This window comes from Macrotis lagotis, chromosome 2 (genome assembly GCF_037893015.1).
Source record: "Macrotis lagotis isolate mMagLag1 chromosome 2, bilby.v1.9.chrom.fasta, whole genome shotgun sequence".
Classification (NCBI taxonomy): domain Eukaryota; kingdom Metazoa; phylum Chordata; class Mammalia; order Peramelemorphia; family Peramelidae; genus Macrotis; species Macrotis lagotis.
The window spans coordinates 81,361,283-81,384,243 of NC_133659.1; the positions used below are offsets into that span (position 1 = coordinate 81,361,283).

The following is a 22,961-nucleotide window of genomic DNA, read 5'->3' on the forward strand; positions in this document are numbered from 1 at the left end:
CTCATTCATTGTTCTTCTAGAACCCCCCCACCTTGAGAATGCAGGAAAGATGTTGAATGAGACAGTCGTGATTAACAGTCCAGTTCAGCTTGAGTGTGAAGCATCTGGAAATCCTTTGCCTGGTATGTTTGTTTACTTTGATATGTTGTATCTTATCTTATTTTGAAGGATCTAGAAATTATAAACAGCATGTAAAAATTATTTCTTTCTGAGCTATAACAGTAAAATTACTAAAATTATTATTAAGGATTAAAGCCTAGGTATAAATAGTGTCAAAATTGAAATTTTCATACTTACATTCATGCTATTAATTACATATAGATCTATAATTTCCTTCAAATTAAGAGTTATAACAATAACTCAATTTTATACATCTGTTTATTGCATATAAATTACACAATTAATAATAATAATAATAAAATGGAAGACATATAGTGCTTTAAATTTTACAAAACCCTTTATACAGATATCATCTCATAAGACCCTGGGAGGTAATATTATTCCCATTTTACAAAGGCAGACACAGGCTGAGATTCATGGTTATACAGCTATTAAGAATGGGAGGGGACATTATTTTGAGCAATATCCTTTTTGACTCTAAGTACAGGAATTTCCCCACACTGCCCCTTCAAGTCATTTGACATTTACTACTGTCATAAAGAATACAAAATTGAGGCAGCTGGTGGCATGGTGAATAGAGCACTGGGTCTGTAGTCAAGAAAACCTGAATTAAAATCTAGCCTCAGACAGTAGCATTTAACCTCTGTTTACTTCAGTTACCTCATAATATTATTATGAGGATCAAATAAGATAACATTTGTAAAATGTGCTTAAAGCTATCTGGCATATAATCAGCACAATATAAATGTTCATTCCTTTCCCTATCCTCTCAAAATAGTATCATACAAATACTATATCGATTACCATGCTAAACTGCTATGACTGATGAAAATTCTTATTTTCAACATTTATTTCATTCCATTAATTGATAATCTATGTCAAGCATTTGTGACAATATAAAGTTAACGAACCTTCAAATTTTATAAGATAGTATCCAAGTCAATCTTTTTAGAAGAAAAGGAATTATTGTATTTGTAATGATAATTGTATTGTAATGATAATTATCTTTAGGGTCAGAGAGTTACAGATAATTATTTTTAGAAATGTTTGTATATAACAGATAAAAAGACAGTGCTCCACAAATATATTTATGAAGTTGGGAGAGAGAAAGAAATTCTGGGTGAATTTCCTATAGTGAACTTTTGTGCGAACATGATTAACAGTCAGAAAAGACAGGCAATCTTTTTGGTTGGAGGGACCTCAAACATTGGTGAGGTTATAGATACAAATAATTGTAAGAATCCTCATCAAAAGAGGTTTTCTAAAAAGTGAAAGGGACCTATTTGCTCAAAAATATTTATGGCAGCTCTTTTTGTGATGCCTAAAAACTGGAAATCAAAAGCATGTACATCAAATGAGGAAATGATTAAATAAGATATGGTATATAACTGTAATGGAATGTTATTGTGTTATAACAAATGACAAATAGAATAATTTCAGAAAAATCTGGAAAGACTTACATGAACTGATCCATAGTGAAGTGAACAGAACTAGAAGAATGTTTACAGTAACCGCAATATTGTTGATGAAGAACGGTGAATAGTTTAGCTATTCTCAGCAATGCAAAAATCCAAAGGACTGTTGATGAAACCTGCTATCCACCTTCACAGAAGGAACTGGTGTTAATTGAATCCAAATGCTATTTTAGACTTTCCTTTTCCTTCATTCAAATATTTTTGTACAAAATGATTAACATGGAAATATTTTCCATAATTGAACATGTATTACTTATATCCATTTGGTTGCAACCTCGGGAGGAGGGAGGAAAGAGAGAGGAAAAAAAAAGAATTTGGAACTCAAAAGTCAAAATAGAAATGTTAGAAAACTGAGGATGGGGAGGGAAGAGGTTTGCTTGGCTGAAGTGAATTTAGGACTCATTATGAACATGAGACTAAGTGACTTCCCGGATGGCAGTTGTGTTTCAGTTCAGTGAATGAAGCTACTCCAGAGGAATTTTTTTTCACATTGACTTTACTTTCCCTATATTCTTCTTTCAGTTATTACATGGTATAAAGATAATCATCCACTTTCGAGCTCTGCTGGTGTCACTTTCTTGAAAAGGGGACAGATCCTTGAGATTGATAGTGCTCAGATTGCTGACACTGGCATCTACAAATGTGTAGCCATCAATACAGCAGGAACTACTGAATTATTCTATAGTCTACAGGTTCATGGTAAATATCCCTGAATTTATTATTATTAATTACATTTTTATAATTAATTAATTATCCTGAATTAATTGAGGCAGGAGGCAAGGAAGAGCTTACTAAAAACCATTCAAGAGCAGTCTTTTGAACTTTTAATATAAACATTTATTATATTATCTCAGTTTAGGTACCAAAGCATTTAAAATATAATGGTGTATTGTTATTCTTTGGAACATGTTAATATTTTCTTGACCTTTTAATATATTTAAATGTTTTTTTTTCCTGAAAGCCATAGAAATCTTATTGGCTAGTTAAATAATTGGCTATTTGAATAATTACATTTATTAATACTAGTCCTTGGGTCATAAGAATTTGGGTCAAAAAAATTCCCTGTCTAAATAGAATCGGTTTGGTATCAAAGAAAAATGCAGACACTTTCCTGGGAGTAAAGAGAATAAAATTCTAGTCTCAGATCTGTCAGGATATAGTTTTATGATCTTAGAGAAAAACAGCACATTTCTTTTTATTTGCATTTCCTCATTTTAAAATTTGGGTAATAAAAGTTTCCTTGTATATCTTACAGAGTAACTGTGAGGATAAAATGAAAAATATGAAAAGAATCTTTGAAAAGGCAAATAAAACTATTGTAGAAATATGTGGCTATTTCTATTGCTACAATCCTTTGTCTTTATTTTCATCAAATAATTTTTTAACATTAACTTGCCTTATCATAATTCTCTCTTTTAGTCCCTCCATCAATTTCTGGAAGCAATGACATGATGTCAGTGGTCGTTAATAATCTGGTGAGGTTAGAATGTGAGGCCAGAGGCATTCCTGCACCAAGTTTGACCTGGCTAAAAGATGGTAGCCCTGTCTCCAGCTTCTCTGATGGAATTCAGGTATTTGCTGCCACTGTTCTAAAGAAAATAATTATAACTGAGACAAGAAAAAAATTAGGAACAGAATATGACACTATAAAATCTGTGGAAAGGATGATAGTTACATAGAGGGCTAGCGTTGAAATAAGGTGATGCCAGTTTGAGTTTTGCCCTAATCCATTTTTAACAGTGTAACTCTAGGTAGGGGGCAGTTAGGTGGCTCAGTGAATAGAACACTAGGTCTGGAAGCAGCAAGATTCACCTTCCTAAGTTCAAATAGGGTCTCAGTCATTTACTAGCTATGTAACCCTGGGCAAGTCACTTGACCCTATTTGTCTCGATTTCCTCATCTGTAAAATGAGCTGGAGAAAGAAATAGTAAAATCACATTGGTATTTCTATCCTGAAAATGCCAGTGGGGTTACAAAGAGTGAACATAATTGAAAATGAAAATGACAACAACAAAGTGTACAAATATAAAACTAAATATTAAATGGATTCTCAGGAGATAGTATAATCTATTTTCATCAGATTATAGCTGAAGTATTGCTTATGGTTCTGACTGCTGCCAGATTTTAAAGGAAGGCTGTTGATAAACTGAAGGAGGGGGACAATAATCAAAAAACTTGCCCTTATGCCAATTTTTCACTTTCAGGATTTTTTTTCTTTTGCATTTTTTTTGCTAGATTCTGTGTTGCTGCTAATGTGTAAAATGATTACTTTTTACTATGTATTTCTCTGTATTAACTCTTCCTTTTAGATATTTAATCAGAATTAGATAAGTGGAAAGTTGATTCATGTAAGGAAAATTTCCTAACAATCAAAGTTCTATTGGAAAAAATAATGGGGGTTTGGGAGATAATGGGCCTTTAAGAACTGATTAGATAAGTATTGGCCCTTTGTGTTAAAGGAGGATCTTTAGTCAGGCACAAGTGTAAATTAGCCTTTAAGTCCCTTCCAATTCTGAAACTGCAAAATTCTGTGAGGCGGCATGTGAACTTGAACCTGAAGGGAAAATTTCATATTCATTCAATTTTTATTGACTAAAAATTGAGGAAAAAATCAGATCAAATCCAAATTCACTTTTGTAGTTATTTAATCAAGTAAATTAGTCTCTCTCTCCTAATCTTATTTTGTTTTTTATTTCTTTCAATACATCATGCTTTCTTTAATCCTTCCTCATTCAGAGTCTTTGAAGGCTTGATAGAAGGTAAATATCGATTACTGACATTAGAAAATAAAAAGGCATAATTTATTAATATGCCTCTTCTAAAGTATCTGTTCTTGAAGTTTCATCTTTTCCCCTGTCTTATAAAATTGAATAATCATCTAATTTGTTTCCTTCAATATCCTGCTCCATCCCATACACACACAATCATAAGTTTTTTCCCTGTAAAAATGGCAGCCTTGGGCTAGCACTTGCTACCAGGTTCAGTATGGATAAATTTATGTGTATGTATTATCATAGTTTATTACTGCTTGTTATTTATACTGTATCTGTGCTACCATGGACAGTGGCTCCACATTCAAGCAAACTAGAAATAACTCTAAATTAAGATAATAATAGTGTACAAAATGTATTTCTAAATAAAAGTTGCATGGTTAGTGGAAAGGAATGGGAAATTTGGGAATAAGTTATCGACTCTGATCACTAAGACCCTATCAATAGAGGCCACTGTACCTCTTTTTTTCTGGATTATGGTTTCATCACAAAATGCTTTCTTATAAAATACATGTCTAACTGGGTGATATTAGATTAGGTGGTGCCTAAGGTCTCTTCATCTATGAATCTTGGAAGGGTAAAAGTTCTTTGTATGTTATAAAAATATTTTCCTTTGTTTCATAATTTTTGGCAGTTAGATGGTTCAGTTTTTAACTCAGGTGAAAAAAAACTTGAGTTCAAATTCCATCTTAGATGTTTACTAACTCTTTGATCCTGGGAAATCGCATAGCTGTCTGCCTCAATTTCTTCTTCTGCAAAATGAGAATAATAATAGGATCCACTTCCCAAGGTTGTTTTGAGCACTCAACAAAATACATGTAAAGTTCTTACTATAGAAATCTAGTTTTTGTTTTCATTACTTACTGAAAGAAATGTGCAAGAGAGAACAATCTATTAAACTTGATTTCTTATTCCTTTTGGTATAGGTCCTTTTTGGTGGCAGAGTCCTAGTATTGACTAGTGCACAAATTAGTGATACAGGAAAATATACCTGTGTGGCAGTGAATGCTGCTGGGGAGAAACAAAGGGACATTGACCTCAGAGTATATGGTGAGAAATGTCAATTGTCTTGTCTATTATGCATATTATGAATATTATGAATATGTCTGTTATAAATATGTCTTGTCTATTATGAATCAGTAAGATTATGAAAGGAAAGGGAAGTCTTGATAAAAAAAAATCAGGAAAAGTAGCAATGATATTTAATGTAATCAACTCAAAACCAAAGTTGGTAACAAGCTGCTTATGTTTGTTTTTTTAAATAAATTTTATCTTTCATTTTTTTTAATTCTTGGAACCAAAAAGAAACATACCCATGATATATTATTGTTTACAGAGAAATATTTGAAGAATAAGAACATTAGCAGCAGTTCCTTCTCCCAAAGGAACGTCCTCCAACTATTCTACTCAATCCACTCAAAGACATTCATATTTTCTGTTTTTACTGAATTTTACATTCAGAGCAATCAGCAAAGACTTCATGCTCTTGTTAAGCTATTTTTTATCTAATATTAAAATATATATGTACAAAATTTAAAGTTTTAGGTGTATTGTTCATATAAGGATAAGATAAAAGATTCCTCTAATTCTTTTAGTCCTTTTCTAGGGTTTTTTTTTTTGCAAGGCAATGGGGTTAAGTGACTTGCCCAAGGTCACACAGCTAGGTAATTATTAAGTGTCTGAGTCCATATTTGAACTCAGGTCTTCCTGACTCCAGGGCCGGTGCTCTATCCATTGCACCACCTAGCTGGCCCCTGTTAGTCCTTCTAAGAATATAGCCCACTATAAGTAAAGGTGGGATTTTTGATCTCTTCTTAAACTTCACACTTCATAATAGCCCAATTTTAACATACTCAGAGCATATGATAGTTATATAACTGCTTCATGTAAATTATATTCCTTTGGAATTATAAAATTTAAAACTAAATTTAAGATGGCACATTGTTCATCTGAAGACATTTTTATTTCCTCAGTCAGTCCATCAACAAGTATTTACTAAGCAGTTATGTGTAGATTCCACGCTTGGATACCGAAGGTACAAAGAATGGCAAAAGACCATTCCAAAGTACTTTCATTGTAATGAGGGAATAATATGCATATAGTTGTGTACAAGCAAGGCCTGCAAAGGCATGTGGGTTCAGGGGAATTGGGAAAGACTTCCTTCAGAAAATGGGTCTTTAGCCAGCATTTGAATGAAGCCAAGGGAGCCAGCAGGCAGAAATGAGGAGGGAGATAATGGCAGATAGAGATGAGCAACAAAAATTCCCAGAGTTTAGAGAAAGACTCTTTTGTGTGAGGGAAAAATCAAGATCAGTGTCACAGATACTTTGGAGGTGGGAAGGAGTATGAAATACTGGAAAAAAAAGGAGGGCACCAGGTTATGGAGGGTCTTTGATGTCCCAAAAATATTATATTTGATCTTGGAGTTGATAGGGAGCCACTAGAGTTGATTGAATAGGCATGTGGCCTGGTCAAATTTAATGCTTTAAGAAGATTGATTTGACAATTGAATGTAGGAAAGACTGGAGTGGGGAAGGTCTTGAGGAAGGAAGACCAACTAGCAATTTTGCAAATAGTTCAGGCATTTAATGATAAGGGCATACAGGAATTTGTATTGTTGCTGCTCTTGTTTCTCCTAATTCTCCTTTTCTCTCTCCTTTCTCCTTCTCTTTATCCCCTTCCTCCTCTTCCTCTTCCCTTCCTACCCTCTTCCTTTTCCTTCCCCCCTCCTGCTTCTTCCTGTAAAACTGATGCCTTATCATAACATACAAGTGACCTTGGACTCATTCACAGAGCCCAAATTCGGTTCTATCAATATGAAAATACAGTCTTGTCAAGCAGGTGAGGACCTGCATAGATAAATCTGGAGAGTCTTAAAGTTTTATAGTTTGAAAAGTACTTTAGAAGACATTTAGTTTAACCCCTTCTTTTTGCAGAGGACACTGATTCCCAGGGAGGTTAAGTGATCATCTAAAGCCACACATAGAAGGGTCACATAAAGGATTTGAACCCAGGTCCTCTGATTTAATACTAGTTTGGCTTCAAGATAATATATTTTTTCAGTCAAAGAAACTTTAAAAGACCATCAACAAAAATAAAGTGATGTTGCAATCTGTATCCAAATGGAATACCCATACTAATGAAACCATCATACCTGGAAGTATTAATGAAATAATAGAATGAATTACCAAATCCCTTATCTTATGGCTTAAGGTTTATTAATTTTTAGAGGGCAGCTTTCTGCGTATTTACCTGAGGATAGGAGAATTCTGTTTTGCCCAGAATAGGATCAGTTCAATGTAAAAATATTTCTCTTTGTAGCTGTGCATCTTTGAAATGTATGTCATCTCATCCTGAGTACCTAAAACAGGAAACTGGATTTCCATTGTACTTTTACTTTTAATGAGCTCAGAGAGCTTTCCCAGGGATCACAAATTAGAATCTCAGACAGTATAACTCTATGGCATCTGACCCTTACCAAATACATTCTTCATTGTTGAAGAAATGAAACTGAATGAAAAAAAACTACCCTACTCTGAAGCCTTCACCAAGAAACTTAACCAGGAAGCAAAGTAGAAATAACATAGAAAGAAGCTGAGGAACTAAAAGGTCGGGACCTTCTTTCCCCCCAGACTAAACAAAAGGTTGGGAGCAAGAGACATGAGAGATAAAATATATTTATTTGGGTAATGTATATCCTTCAATGTAATTAGATTCATTTTAATTTATGTTCTCCAAGAAACAAATACTCTATTGTTTTTGCTGTCTGCTTCTCAGTTTTAAAAAACTAGTTTGTTTTTAGCTTGGTTCAGCTCACTTAACTACAGAAGAAAGTAATTGAAGGATAAAATATTTTGACACAAATGAGTATTCTGCTTTCCTTGGTTGTTTCCAACTCTCAGTTCTATAAACATCCATAAAAATACAGACTCTTTTGTAAATACTACAAAGAAACAAAGATAAACACAATTTTATACTGGTACTGTTCTTCTTATCCACAGAGACCAGACTTTCCCTTAAATTATTTCCAAACTGTGAAATCAGCTATTTTGCTTAGAGCTTTCTGTGCTAAGAAAAATAGTAGGAAATAAAGTGAAAGTATATATTTGTATGACAAACTTGAAAGTGGCACTGGCTAAATTTATGGTACTACTATTAATGCAATTTCAGTTTCAAAATAGGTAATTGGTTACCTTTTATCTATGACAGATCTGTGGCATTTCTCAGACAATCCCAATGTTTCCTGTCTATCCTTTTATCCCCTCCTGCAAAAGATGTCTTAAAACATAATCTTATGCCAGATCTCTATATTAAATTTCATTTTTTAAAAAGAAGAAATCATCACAAATAATGCAAAATTTATTCTTACTCAAGTACCCAAGAGTGTCTGCTTAAGTCATTGTGCAGTGTACATTTTCCAACAGCACTAATACCTCTGGAAAAGCTTATATTCATAATCAACAGAGGGGGTTATCTCAGTGCGAGAATTCATATTGTTAACTCATGCAAATTTTGTCTCCTTTTGCCTAATGGTGACTTGTACAGGCAGAAAAGACAGTATTTGAATAATTGTTGAATAATTGCACCAATACCATACTCTATACATCATCTGTTACAACAAAATCATTACAACAAAATTTCTATATAGCAAAAATAATTCCATACCCTGGAGTCCTACTTGGAGTAATATTTGATACAAATGAAATTCCATTTTAAACAAAGACCTTGAATGTTTCTTAGGATTGAATTTATTCTAATGATCATTTATTTTGTACTTATTTGTACTTATTTTGTACTGGCAAATCATTTAATTTTTAACATTTTTATTCTTTACAAAGATGAAAATTTCTTCCACATATTAAAACTCATAGGAAAGAATGCTGGAGAACAAACAACTCCTCAGAGTGGCTCTTTTACAGAAGGTTCAATTTTTTTCATTAGTTTTTATTTTAATTATTATGTAACAATGCAAAAAGAGCCCCTTAAATTATTCAGTCTACTTTCTCATTTCTGCATATTCCTGGTATAATTTCAACTTATGCCACCAAAGAGAAAGAATTATTTTTTCTACTTTTTACCAAGTTCAAGGGAGGGCATTTTTTACAACTCTCAACAGGAAACCATTCAGTGTCTGGCAACCCTTAATATTAGAGAATTCTAATTATAAATTTAGTGCTTTGCTCCACAGAATTTAGTAACTATATAATTAAGAAAGCAGTATGAACTAGTAAAAAGAAAATGGAACTGAGGTCTAGTCCCAGATCTACATTTAAATGGAATCTTGGACTGATCATTTAATTCCTTTAAGTTTTAAATTCCTCATAAAAATACAATAAGGATAATCTATAATATAATAAGGAAAATATCTATTTGTTATATAATATATAAAAAGATATATAGTCTCTAATGTCCTATATAATCCTGAAGTTTGATAATTCTACTATTATGACTTTGTTGTACTTTACACACAGCACATTTTGAAGATTAGCCTGCTTCTTTTTTGCTTTTTTCCTTTTCCCCCTTTTTCAGAATATTTATTATAATCATCATTAAAATCTAAATTTTTGATAAGAGGTCATTTCTATTGACTATAGCTTAGAGACCTACTAGCACAACCCTTCTTTCTGAAAGTTTTAAAGATAAGTTCTTGGTAAGGAATTTCTGTTCAAAATGAACAGCTTTAATTTGTGTCTTAGTTATGGTGGATCATGGGTCATCTTTCTTAAGATATCAAGGCAGTGTGCCAGACTGCCTGCAGAAAAACTATTTATGATAACCAACAAAATACTTCATTGTACTTCATGATGATTAATGAAGATTAAACATGTTCTGGCCTTGCCTTCCTGAGAAAAAATCTTTTTTCCATCTTTTGCTTAGTTCCACCAAATATTATGGGAGAAGAGCAGAATGTCTCTGTCCTCATTAACCAAGCTGTGGAGCTACATTGTCGGGGCAATGCTATTCCCCCACCCATTTTAACTTGGTTCAAAGATGCTCGACCCCTGCTAAAGAAATCAGGCCTCAGTGTCTCTGAAAATGGAAGTGTTTTGAAGGTAAAATTCATGTATTTACTCAATCTTTGCTCTCTCCAAGTTCACTATTCAATTAGTAACTACTATTAAGATTTATGAATTTTATCAAAATGCTATTGATTTTCTCCCAGAAAAGTCTAATTACCATTTTAGGGATAACATAAGATTCTTACATTTCATGATTCAAAGTTTGTGTTAAATTTTCTCACTAATTTTAGCTATAACCCTTTATTGATATTTACTTTGGAATCTTTTAGCATCAGTCCCTAGAGAGTTAGTCAACAAATATTCATTAAGCACTTAACTTTGCAAAATACTGTGCAAAATTATTTTAGATTCATTAGAATAACAAAGAAGATATAATTTCTGTTTTCAAAGTGCTGACAACCCAATTCAGTAAATGAAATAAATATTAAAAATTTAAATAGCTTCATTTTCTGTCATTTGTGAAAATATGTTCTCAGAAGCAGAAAGCCAGTAAATGTTTTTTTGTTTTAATTTTTTTTCCTTGATATTTTAGCAAGGCAGTGGGGTTAAGTGATTTGCCCAAGGTCACACAGCTAGGTAAATTATTAAGTGTCTGAGGTCAAATTTGAACTCAGGTCCTCCTGACTCTAGGGCCCATGCTCTATCCACTGTGCCCCCAAGACTTTTTTGATGCTCATATTCAAAGCATTCCAAATTAAAAGCTAAATTCACAACTATTGAAATAAAATTTTAACAAATATTCCTATTTAACTGTTTTATAAGTGAATAAAATTAGGCAACCAATAGTTTTTTTTAATCAATTTGGTGAAATCCTTAAATGTAGGACACAATTAGTGAGTGAAAAAGAACAGGAAGCATGCTGGTTTGTTGGTTCTTTATTTCTCTGGAGTAAGATTGGGCTAGTGAGTACTTTTAACCTAAGTAAGATAGGAAGATCCAGTCTTTAAAATAATTTGTTTAATGTTGAGTTCCCTATGAATTCACATTGATTTTTTACTATCCCTCCTCTTTTTATTCCTTATAAGAATCTTTCCTTATGTATATTCAGGATTTCATCTTGGAAGTTTCCTAACCCTTATGGTCTTCCTTCCCTGTAGAATCTTAGCCCATAAGATTATATGTGTATGTCTTCTGAATGTCTTGAAATCAATTCTCTAAAATCTTGACTGTTTTTGTCACACTATGCCTAGCTTTCCTTTTCTTTTTCTATCCCAAATTCTTGGAAGGAGAGATCATTTTTTCAATACTGTTTACAACATTGCTAAACAAAGATTTCCCATTCAGAGAATCAGCAATTGATATTTATGGGTCTAAAAATTCTAATTCTTAGTGCCTTCAGTTCCATTTCTGATTTCAATAAACTCTATACAGATGTCTGCCAGATCAATATAAATTTTCTCCTGAGCTTAGCACCATGTTATCAACTGCTAGTACATTTCCATCTGTATATCCTATAGACATCTCAAATTCAATATTGCCCAATCAAAACATATTACCTTTTTCCACAAACACCCACCCTTGCCTCACACTTCCCCATGTCTTTTTTTTGGCAAGGCAGTGGGGTTAAGTGACTTACCCAAGGTCACACTCGGTAATATTTTTAAGTGTCTAAGTCTGGATTTGAACTCAGGTCCGCTTGTTTCTAGTGCTGGTGCTCTATCCACTGTACCACTTACTTGTCCCTTCCCCATTTCTTTTGGAGACACCATCATTCTTTTAGATATCCTATTTGAAATCTCAGAATAATTTTTCTGCTTCTGATTTCTCCTCACTGAGTAGATTTAATCAGTTGCAGAATATTCATGATTCTACCTCCAAGGTGTCTTTTTTATCCCTACTATTACTATGACAATGCATGTACATTTGTATCCCGGTTATTAAGTATACCTAAAGACCTTTAATAGTCAAGATCGCCTCTTAAAACTTGACAGGTGGAACTTATTTCCATTTTCTGTGTCAGAAAAATTTATATCCACATCTAAATTCTTGCCTGTTTTCCACAGATCTTTTGTTTCAATAACTTCTTTTACTTACCTCTTCTAATTTACCTGGCCTTATTGGCTGTCATCTTTTCCTTGAGTCCTCCCTTTAAATCTTACCACTTAATAATTATGTTTCTTCCTTTATAGTGAGACTTCTTTCAAATTAAACTCTCCTTTAGATTGAGATAGCTTTCTTTGGTTTGTCCATAAGTTCTCCTAAATGTCTTCTAAATTCAGTGTGTGACCTTTTAAAGTACAGCTTCACCTCCCATCCTTTACCTACCTCCCCCCACTCACCATCAGAGTTCTTGAATTTTATTGGAAATCATTAAATATGAAATATCTAACAGTAATTTAGAAAAACTTTCAAGGCCTTAATGCACTAAGAGGATTTATTATAGTATAAGCTGACTTTAGCATGTACTCTGAGAAAAAGAAATGTTTGATATTTTTGAAGTATGAAAAAACCAATTAATGTGAAAAATAGATATGAAATTCCAAATCTTTTCAACTTCAAATTATCTAATTTATATCATGATTTTCTTTTCAGATTGAAGGAGCACAGGTTCAAGACACTGGCCGCTACACTTGTGAAGCAACAAATATTGCTGGGAAAACTGAGAAGAACTACAATGTCAACATTTGGGGTAAGGATGATCTATACTGGTCTTGGAAGAGCAAAAAGACAAGTTCAGCTCTTTATTAGTTTATTCTTTTCTGTGAATTTCTAGAGGGCAGGAAACCAGAACTTCTAAATTTCATTTCTCTGTACCTACAAATATAAATATATAATCATTGCTGTAAGATATATCAGAGATAATTATTTAAAGATGCTATGTGATTTTTGAGAGTAGATATATAGCAATATAATCATTTAATTATCAATAGCAAATCAGGACTAGACTGTTGTTACTAAAAATTATAGGGGGATTATACTTAGGGAGTCCAGACTTAATGATCAGTGTAGATTATTCAAAGACACAATCAAAATTGTGTATAATGCTGTGTATAATACAACATAAAATGATACCTCTTACTGAATACCTAATATGATCTGACCTGGTGGCTTCCTATTTGTCCCTTCCTCAAAATATCCTAGAGAACTGGAACTATTGTAGATCATACTATTTCAGATTTTTGTGCATAATTACCTTTCTTATAACATTGATCCATAAAAAACTAAGAACAATATCAATAGATATTGCCATGCCAAATATTCGTAATTTTCATACAACTTGGAATCAAAGCTTTTAAAATTGAGACCTAACAAAAGAGATTTAACTTTCATCAGAACAGGATATGTATCATTCCTATGGTTCTCTCTAATATTGCAGAGATAGCATGGGTGCTGTCAGGGTTCTTATAGAAGATAAGCTTATAGTTTGAATCTTTTTATTCAGTTTCTAAAATGCAGTCATTTTATTTACTTACACAATAGTCAACATAGCTTTAAATATAAATGGATAAAAGAAGAATAATGACATCTCAGGAGGTTTTCTATCTTTGCTCAAAAATGATGATTAATAAGGACCTAATAATAATAATTAGTGATTAAAACAATGAGCACTTTTAGATTTTTACATTTGGCAACCATATTAATGCCAAACCTAGAGTGAACACCTAATTGGCTTAACTTATGGCAGTTCAGAAGTCCAAAGATTTGCCAACCTCAACCTTCTCATTAGCAAGGATGGTAGGTGTAGACCATCTCTGAAGTTGGCAGAAAGTTTAAGTGACATAAGCAATCATGTATAGCAAGTATAGAAACATAACTATTTATTAGACAATGTCCTTAAAGCTCAAAATATTCTTACAGGAAATATCTTACAGGAAAACTTGATTTCGTGGCATTGGCAATTCCATTTTCTTTTTTACTATTTGAACTGTTTCTTGCCAATGCCATCAGTTTAGGTCAATGCATTTATACTTCAAAAAAGTTGACAAAATTTCTTTAAAGTCAATACCTATAAAGATTAAATTTTAAACAAGGACATAGAAGTCAATGAGAAGTCAGTGAGTATGTTAGTATTATTAGTGTTTATTTTGTCTTTATATACTTCAAGGAATTCAATTTTAGTTAAGAAATTACTGAAATAGAAAGGAATAAATTAACAGGTCGGGACTTAATGCTCCACAATCTAAATATCAGAAAATATATTCTAAATTTAAGCATTAATGATTTGATTCTTCATCTTACGTCAGACTACTTTTCTTCCTGATGAGTAAGAAAGGAACAGGAAAGCACCCATGAATGTACAACAAGGTGAGATAGATGGTCTATATAACATAATAGGATCTGAGAAGGTACCAATCTTATTCTTTTTGATTTACCACAAAGAACCAATATTTCAGAGTATGCAAATTATTTATTTTTTCTTTTTAAACAACCACAAAGCAAGTTATAAGATATTTCACATTTTATTATAATCTGACATATTTCAAAATGTATTACAAAGGCAAAATGAGGAAAACATTTACTTTTAAGCCCAATTGTCTACTTATGTCTTTCATGTTAATGTAAAGAACATTCAAATATCATTTTTCAGCTCATAGGAAAACTCTTTTTAATCTTACTTATCTTCATATTTCTTCATCCTGACTAGTCAATTGGAAAAACAAAAGTTTTCTGTAAAAGTAATTTATGGTTTCCACTAAAATCATATTCCCTGTTCACACTCTGGGACCAGAATAGGAACTGACTCCATTTTTGAGCTGTAAATTCAGCTCATTGCTTCCATCTGACATTGTATTGATCCTTAGAGAGAAAGGGAAAAGGGACCAGTTAGCAAATTTTAAATGCCAAATAGTTTATATATGATTCTTGAAGTAATATGGAATCACTGGGGTTTATTGAATACGAAATGACATAGCCAATGCCATATATTTGAGAATTATGGAATAATATAATACAGTGTCTAAAGAAGGGAAGTTGAGGATCACCCAAATAGAAGTAGAATATTATGTGGTAGTATGATCAGATTACAATATGTGACAAGCAAGTAATTGTGCAAGAGAAAGGGGAAAAAAGATATAATCAGAAAAATTTATGCTTAAAAAAGAGAACCTGGTTCATAAAAAGAGTGACTGATAACAAGTGAGCAACTCTTCTACTCCATAAATATCCATTCAACGTAAAGAGATCTGGAGGAATGTTCCTTCCATAGGAGACCTATATGGACAATGTTAACACAGGATGCACAGATAAGAATATTGAGATATTCGTTGTACTCACATCAGTAAGATCTTTCTGAAGCATTAGGTCATAACATAAGGGATCAATTACTTTAATAAAAATTATAATTGACTTAGAAAAACTTACTACATCTTTAATATGTATGACTCTTGTTCCCTAATGACTATGATGTGGTTGTTCTGTCATGTCCAACTCTTTGTGATCTCATTTTGAATTTTCTTCTCAAAGACACTGGAGTGATTTGCCATTTTCTTCTCCAATTCATTTTACAGATGAGGAAATTGAGGCAAACAGTGTTAAGTGACTGACCAAGGTTACATAACTTGTAATTGTCTGAAGTCAAATTTGAACTCAGATCGTCTTGACTAAAGGCCTGGTGTTCTATCCACTGTACCATCTTTATGACCAGTTACTGTAATAACTCAGAAAATCCTGGGATATTAAGAATTAGCAAAGAAAACAAGGATTTTAGCTTGTTTTTATTACTTTAACTCAATGATGAGATGTACTCTTCCATTGCCGAAAAACCACTAATGGAGAATATTTATCACATTATTACTCTCATTTCTGTTAACCTCAAAGAATTTATCATTGTCATCATCATTATCAGAATCATCATCAGGGAGTAGATCTCTGAAGACCCCTATTTGCCAAATCTTTGCTAATTTAATTTAGCAGGGTCCATTAGATTTTGAACATAATAAAGAAATATTTCTCTAAAAATGTTCATTAATCCTACATGTCACTAATGCATCATATTTATTTCTATACTGTTAGTCTCAGTACATGAGATTTTTTTATGGTTTTTACATTGTTTTCAACTAATCCTCATACGTAATGATCTCAATTTTATTATCCTGCCTGCTCTTTTCTGAATACACTCCAACTTATTCATGTCTTTATTAGTTCTAGTGCCTAGAACTGAATACAGTACTTCAACTGTGACCTCACCAGGAAAGTGAACAAAGGGACTATTATCTCCTTATTCCTGGAAGCTGTGCCTTTCTTAAGGCAGCACCAAATAACAGTAACTTATTGCCCAAACGCCACACTGCTGACTCCTATTGTGCTTTTAGTGCACTAGAGCTCCCAGATCTTTTCAGATTAACTCCTGCCTAACTGTGCCTCTTCTATTTTTCACTTCTGAAGCTGATTTTTTTAACACAAATATAATTTGTGACACTGATTCTGATTGAATTTCAATTTGTTAGATTCAGTCCAGCATTCTTATTGTTCAAGATTTGTTTTTTAATCCTGTCTCTTTCATACAATTTGTTGGCAAAGCAGATTTTCATACAATTTGTTGGCAAATCCCCCTGCTTTTGTGTCAGCAGCAAACATAATGGACATCCTGTCTGTGACTTGATTCCAGTCATTGATTAAAAAGGTCAGCGAGTGCAGGACCAAGCACAGATCCTTAGGGTCCACCACTGGACAGCGACCTCCTACCAAGTTGACATTGAATCATTAATGGCTATTGTTTTAAGCTTTAGGGAATTGGCACAGATGTCAGTTGATTTTACCATAGTGACTACTACAAAGTAGTAGAGGCAGCATCTGAATCCTCTTCTTCCTCCTGATTCCAAATGCAGCCCTTAGTCGCAATGTCATATTGCTTCTACAATAATCATGAAACTATATAAACAACTCAACAACATTTTGTATTTCTATAGTGCTTTTTAAAGACTCTTGAAGTTCTCACAACAAATTTGAGAGATGCTATAGTTCAAGGTATTATTATCCCTATAACAGGTAAGAAAACAAGCTCAGAAAGTATAAATAATCTCAAAAATCAGATAACATCCAAGTTAGGAGTGGGAAAGGGAAGGGAAGGGAATAAGCCCTTGTATAGTGCCTACATCTGTCAGTCTCTGTGCTAAGTGCTTTAGAAATATTATCTGATCCTCACAACAAATCTGCAAGGTAGTTACTATTATTATTCTTGTTCTATAGTTGAAAATACTGAGACAAATAGGGGGTAAGTGACTTGCTTAAGATTACAGAGCTAGAAAAAGTGCCTTTAGCTGGATTTGAACTTGGGTCTTTCTGACTCCAGGCTCAGAGCTTTTATCTCCTGTGCAACCAGCTGTCCTATTAAGACATAAACTCAAGTCATCAGATTCTAAAACAGTCTCTCTTTTCATTATACAAGCATTGCCACCATTATTCAGGGCTCAGAGGAATCTACAAAGATATCTGTAAAATCCTAGAATAGCAATAATCCTTCTCCTTCTTTTTCACCCCAGAACATGGTTAGAACACTTTACTTACGTTTATAGAAATCATCTTACCTTTAGTGAGGCGTCGGGTAAACTTCCTTAAGAACAAAGATAAATGATCATATGAACTAAAAGTTCAATATTTCTATCAAAACACCAAAACACTTAGCTAATGTTGAAAAACAGAACATATCCTTATTTAAGAGTTCAATGAACCAAATGACTTCTGAATTTCACTAAAGGAAATGCTGGCAAATTCATCTGTAGGCTGAATTGTACTTTGTGGAGTTTTCCCTAGGTACCTTGTCCATTCATTTATTGGCACCCACTACTATCATTTAATTTCATTTCTTTCCAAATACATTGGAAAAAGTGTTAGATTTTGAACTAGTTTAAACCCCAAGTTTACTCTTTTCTTTAGATAATTGGTCTAGATACTTTTAAAGTCCTTTCTAGCCCCAAATTTATGATACTATGATGCTACTTTCCTCGTATTACTTTCTGACATATATGCCCTTGGAAAAGGAGGCATTCCAGAGGGTGGCAATTGCTTGACTGGTTAACAAGTATTGACAGCTGAACTTCTTCTAATAAGGTACTGGGAGAGTGATAATATGTTATTCTTGGCCAAAGGGTCTACTTCTTCATCCAGACAACTCACAACCTTGGATAGTCTAGACAGAGGATCTACCTCTGCCCCAAGAGCAGTGAGATGATGCAGTGGATAGAGCACTGGCCTTGGAATCAGGAGGATGGGAGTTCAAATCCAGCCTCTGACACTTACCAGTTGTGTTACCTTACTTAACCCTGATTGCCTTGCATCCAGGACAATCTCCAGTCTTCTTGAATCAAATCTGGCCAGTGGACCCAGATGACTCTGGAGGAAAAAATGAGACTCATGACTTAGCACAGCATCTTCTCACTTAAATCCAATTCATGTGCTTGTCATGGCATCACCTCTCTGATGTCATGATCTTCTTCAAAAATGAAGGACAAACATTATTATTACCTCTGCTCAAATTCTCATGAGTAGATCACAATGAGCAGGAAATCATTTTAGATTAGAGATCCGATTAACTGGGTAGAGTTGGTTCTTCAGCTTTCTTATCGAAGAAGAACAAAATGACATCACTATGTTTGAAACAAATTGTAATTAGGTAGAGTAGTAATACCCAAAATAAGGAAAATATTAATACTATCTTCCATAAGCTCAGTCCTGGCGAAACTGGGTTTTCAACAAAGAAATAGGACAAAGGGAAAAAGCTTGGGTTGCCCCAATTTTAATCATTAATTTTTAATATGAGAGAGAAATAATATTTCTCTCACCAGTCAGGTTAGAATCTACATCATCTGACTCCAGACTCAGTATTCTTTCAATTATGTTATATTAGACTCCAGTAAATTGATCAAATACTTATTTTAGTAACCAAATCTGATCTTCTTTTGGGAAGTGAGGGACATAACAAGTCTATAACTATATATGATATCTCTTCAGGATGTTCATTTTGCCCAATTCCTGAGAGTTGGATCTAATCTGTTCAAGTGGGGAGCTTTGCAGTCCTTCTTAGATCAATTTTAAATATCAACATTGCATTCAAAAATGACAAAATTAGCCAGTGAGATTCATCTCCTTAGCCGCAAAAGCCTGAAAATGCTTAAGGCCAAGATATGTCAACTGGAAAAAGAAATATTGTTATTGAAACTTTTTCCCCCATTTTTTCAGTACCACCTAATATTCATGGTTCAGATGAACTTACTCAACTGACCGTCATTGAAGGCAGTCTCATAAGTTTGATATGTGAGTCTAGTGGCATTCCACCACCAAGTCTCATTTGGAAAAAAAAAGGTAAGGAAAAGTCTCTTGTTCCTTTTGAAACCATGGGAAAAACATTAAAAATGAAAAATGAAAAATTTTATCTTATGTTTATGTTTTAACATAGAATTTCATTTTAGTGAATTTTTGTCCATGTCTGGATTTTGCATTTATATAACATGGAATAGTCTTAAATAATCAACTATATTTTTATAAAATGTGTAATGTTACTCAGAATCGCTCTTCTGAACTCAGAAATATTTGTAATGCTGACTGATAGAAGAGAGAGCAGTAAAATAATTTCTTCTGTAAAATTAGATACATAGCAGAGTTCTGAGTTAACAAAACATCTGTGCCAAGTAGAGCCTTTCTGCTGTGGTGGCAACATCACATTTTAATTCAGAACAAGCTTGGAGAGGCCTCTCAGCCTCCCAGCTTCATTGTTCTCATCTGCCAGATGAGATGGTTGTACTAGAGGAACTCTGAAGATTTCTTTTAGTTTTCAAAGGAGATTCAATGAAAATCCACCAGTTGAAACACTCATTTTTGTTGCTTAAAATTTGCCTATGAATATCCATTTAAAATGTACTTTTTAAATGATAATTTTATTAGGATTATAAACATTGCCTGATAGTACCTGTCTTGTCTTCAGACTTAGTTTTACACTAGATAAATTTTCAACTGGTTCTTTTTAATTTCTTTTTTCTCTTAGAAGCCGAGTCTCTCTCATCATCATCATCATCATTTTTAGACCAAATTCAGAATACTGATCAGAATGAAAACTAACTTGCTTTCTTTTTCTAATCTTCTATAGTTTGGTGGCTCTCTTGGGAAGACACCTGCTTGGTTTTAGTCCTACTTTGGTCCAGAACTACTAAAACCCAGGCTCAGCCTCCTCAGCCACAGGGTCTGCAGATGTCCATGCCTGCACCTGATCAATTCTTTTATCCCTTGTTTTTCTCTGTTTATCGGGTTGAATTTCATTTTCTTTCTTCTAAGCTGACTTTCTAAGTTGAATTTTTACAAAAGATTTACAGGTTATATATTTTTCCCCTCAGGGATAGAACTGAGTCTATTCCATCTACTAACACAGAGAGGGAAGTTGCATCACAAGAATCTAAAATGACTTTTCTTAAATGCTTGTCTTTTTGACAGGCACATTACCTCTTGGTTATTTGAACAAATATGCTATCTTATGACACCTAGAAAAGTAATGTGCACAAATTCTGAAACTGAATATTTTCTCAGGGTCTCCAGTGCTGACTGATTCTGCAGGGAGAGTCCGAATGTTATCAGGAGGCAGACAACTGCAGATTTCAATAGCTGAAAGGTCTGATGCAGGATCATACTCATGTATTGCATCAAATGTTGCGGGGAATGCAGAGAAAAAATATAATTTGCAGGTTTACAGTAAGTCAACCAGTCTTTGGTTTACCTTCCTTTTTTCTTTATCACTATCTTTTTTCTTTATTCTATTGTTATGACTCAGTCAAAACACTAAAGTTGTATCACAACACTCAACTGTTTGGTAGAAAAAATAAAAAAATAAAACCAGGTATCAAATATTCCATTTGTACAGTCCCTATATATTTGGAAACATTATTTAGACAAAAATATAAAATAATGGAAAGTCTTCGGTCATTGCAGAGAGGTCAAGAAACTTACTATTGCAAAAAAGCATTGGATTTAGATCTAGATCTAGATTTAGATTTAGGTCTTAAGATTGTTGGTTAATTTGGGGTGCCTCAGTTGGATGATGAGTCAGAAACCAGATTTTTAAAAAATTAGAAGCATGAAAGAAGAATGGAGATACTTGGTGTCATTACCTTTGCAGTTTAATTGAGAAAGGGAGGATTCATATAAGATGTTAACTAGTCTGATTAGTGAAATCAAGTGAGGGTTTTTTAAGAATGAGGGAGATAGGGGCAGCTAGGTGGTGTAGTGTTTAAAGCACTGGCCTTGGAGTCAGGAGTACCTGGGTCCAAATCTGGCCTCAAACACTTAATAATGACCTAGCTGTGTGGTCTTTGGGCAAGCCATTTAACCCCATTGCCTGGCAAAAACTTAAAAAAAGGAGGGAGATTATTGATTATGTCCTTCAATGACTGGTGATCTCTTTTTCCAACCCTATATATATTTTTTAAGATTTTATTTATTTTGAGTTTTACAATTTTTCCCCTAATCTTACTTCCCTCCCTCCACCCCCACAGAAGGCAGTTTGCCAATCTTTACATTGTTTCCGTGGTATACATTGATCCAAATTGAATGTGATGAGAGAGAAATCATATCCTTAAAGAAGAAACAAAGTATAAGAGCAAGATCAGACAATAAGATATCAGGGTTGTTTTTTTTTTCTAAATTAGAGGTAATAGTCCTTGGTCCTTGTTCAAACTCCACAGTTCTTTCTCTGGATATAGAAGGTATTCTTCATTGCAGACAGCCCCAAATTGTCCCTGATTGTTGAACTGATGGAATGAGCGAGTCCATCAACGTTGATCATTGCCCCCAAGTTGCTCTTAGGGTGTACAGTGTTCTTCTGGTTCTGCTCATCTCGCTCAGCATCAGTTCATGCAAATCCCTCCAGGCTTCCCTGAATTCCCATCCCTCCTGGTTTTTAAGAGAACAATAGTGTTCCATGACATACATATACCACAGTTTGCTAAGCCATTCCCCAATTGAAGGATATTACTTGATTTCCAATTCTTTGCCACCACAAAAAGGGCTGCTATGAATATTTTTGTACAAGTAATATTTTTACCCTTTTTCCATCATCCCATCAGGGTATAGACCCAGTAGTGCCAATCCTATATTTTAAACCACTTCTTAAGGGCACTAAAGTCATTATTGGCAATTTTTTAGTATTATTTACAATTTTAATTCTAGAGATCATATTCCATATTTTATATTCATATAATACTCTATATCATCACTGAGAGAATATTGACATTAATGAAAAGATACACTCATTTCAGAAAAAATAACATTGTTCTTGAGAAAAAAAGATACTAAAACCAGACTTCTTAACTAGCAGAATTTTTAAAAAAAATATTTTGCTATTTTAATATAATTGATTCCTCTGTAATCTTATCTATTTTATTTTTTTGCCTTTAAAACTTTGTTCTGGGATAGGAAGGAATGACCAAAAGGTCCCCCAACACAGAAAAGGTTAAGAATCCAAAGATGCTTGGAAGTACTGAAGTATATTAAAGGTTATTAATATCTTAAAATATTGTTTAAAATCAACCATTTGATTCTATATATTTTTCCTAGAAGATCTTAGCTATAGGAATCTTGCAATAATGAAACAACTTTGTACTTAAAAGAAGCTTAATAGTATAAATAAGTTTTAAAGGGTTTTTTTTAAGGAA

The 22,961-nt window shown here is 33.4% G+C and overlaps 1 protein-coding gene across 4 annotated transcripts in view; it reads left to right on the top strand.

Annotated features, from left to right (window-relative positions):
* HMCN1 (hemicentin 1) overlaps positions 1-22,961 on the top strand; it is an 814,916-nt gene that overhangs the window by 626,708 nt on the left and 165,247 nt on the right. For all 4 annotated transcript variants that reach the window (XM_074222240.1, XM_074222238.1, XM_074222239.1 and 1 more), the window contains exons 37-44: positions 21-122; positions 2,118-2,294; positions 3,015-3,166; positions 5,293-5,416; positions 10,244-10,419; positions 12,919-13,015; positions 19,504-19,626; positions 20,842-21,003. In XM_074222240.1, coding sequence (XP_074078341.1) covers positions 21-122; positions 2,118-2,294; positions 3,015-3,166; positions 5,293-5,416; positions 10,244-10,419; positions 12,919-13,015; positions 19,504-19,626; positions 20,842-21,003 — 1,113 coding nt within the window. The remainder of the gene's footprint in view (positions 1-20; positions 123-2,117; positions 2,295-3,014; positions 3,167-5,292; positions 5,417-10,243; positions 10,420-12,918; positions 13,016-19,503; positions 19,627-20,841; positions 21,004-22,961) is intronic.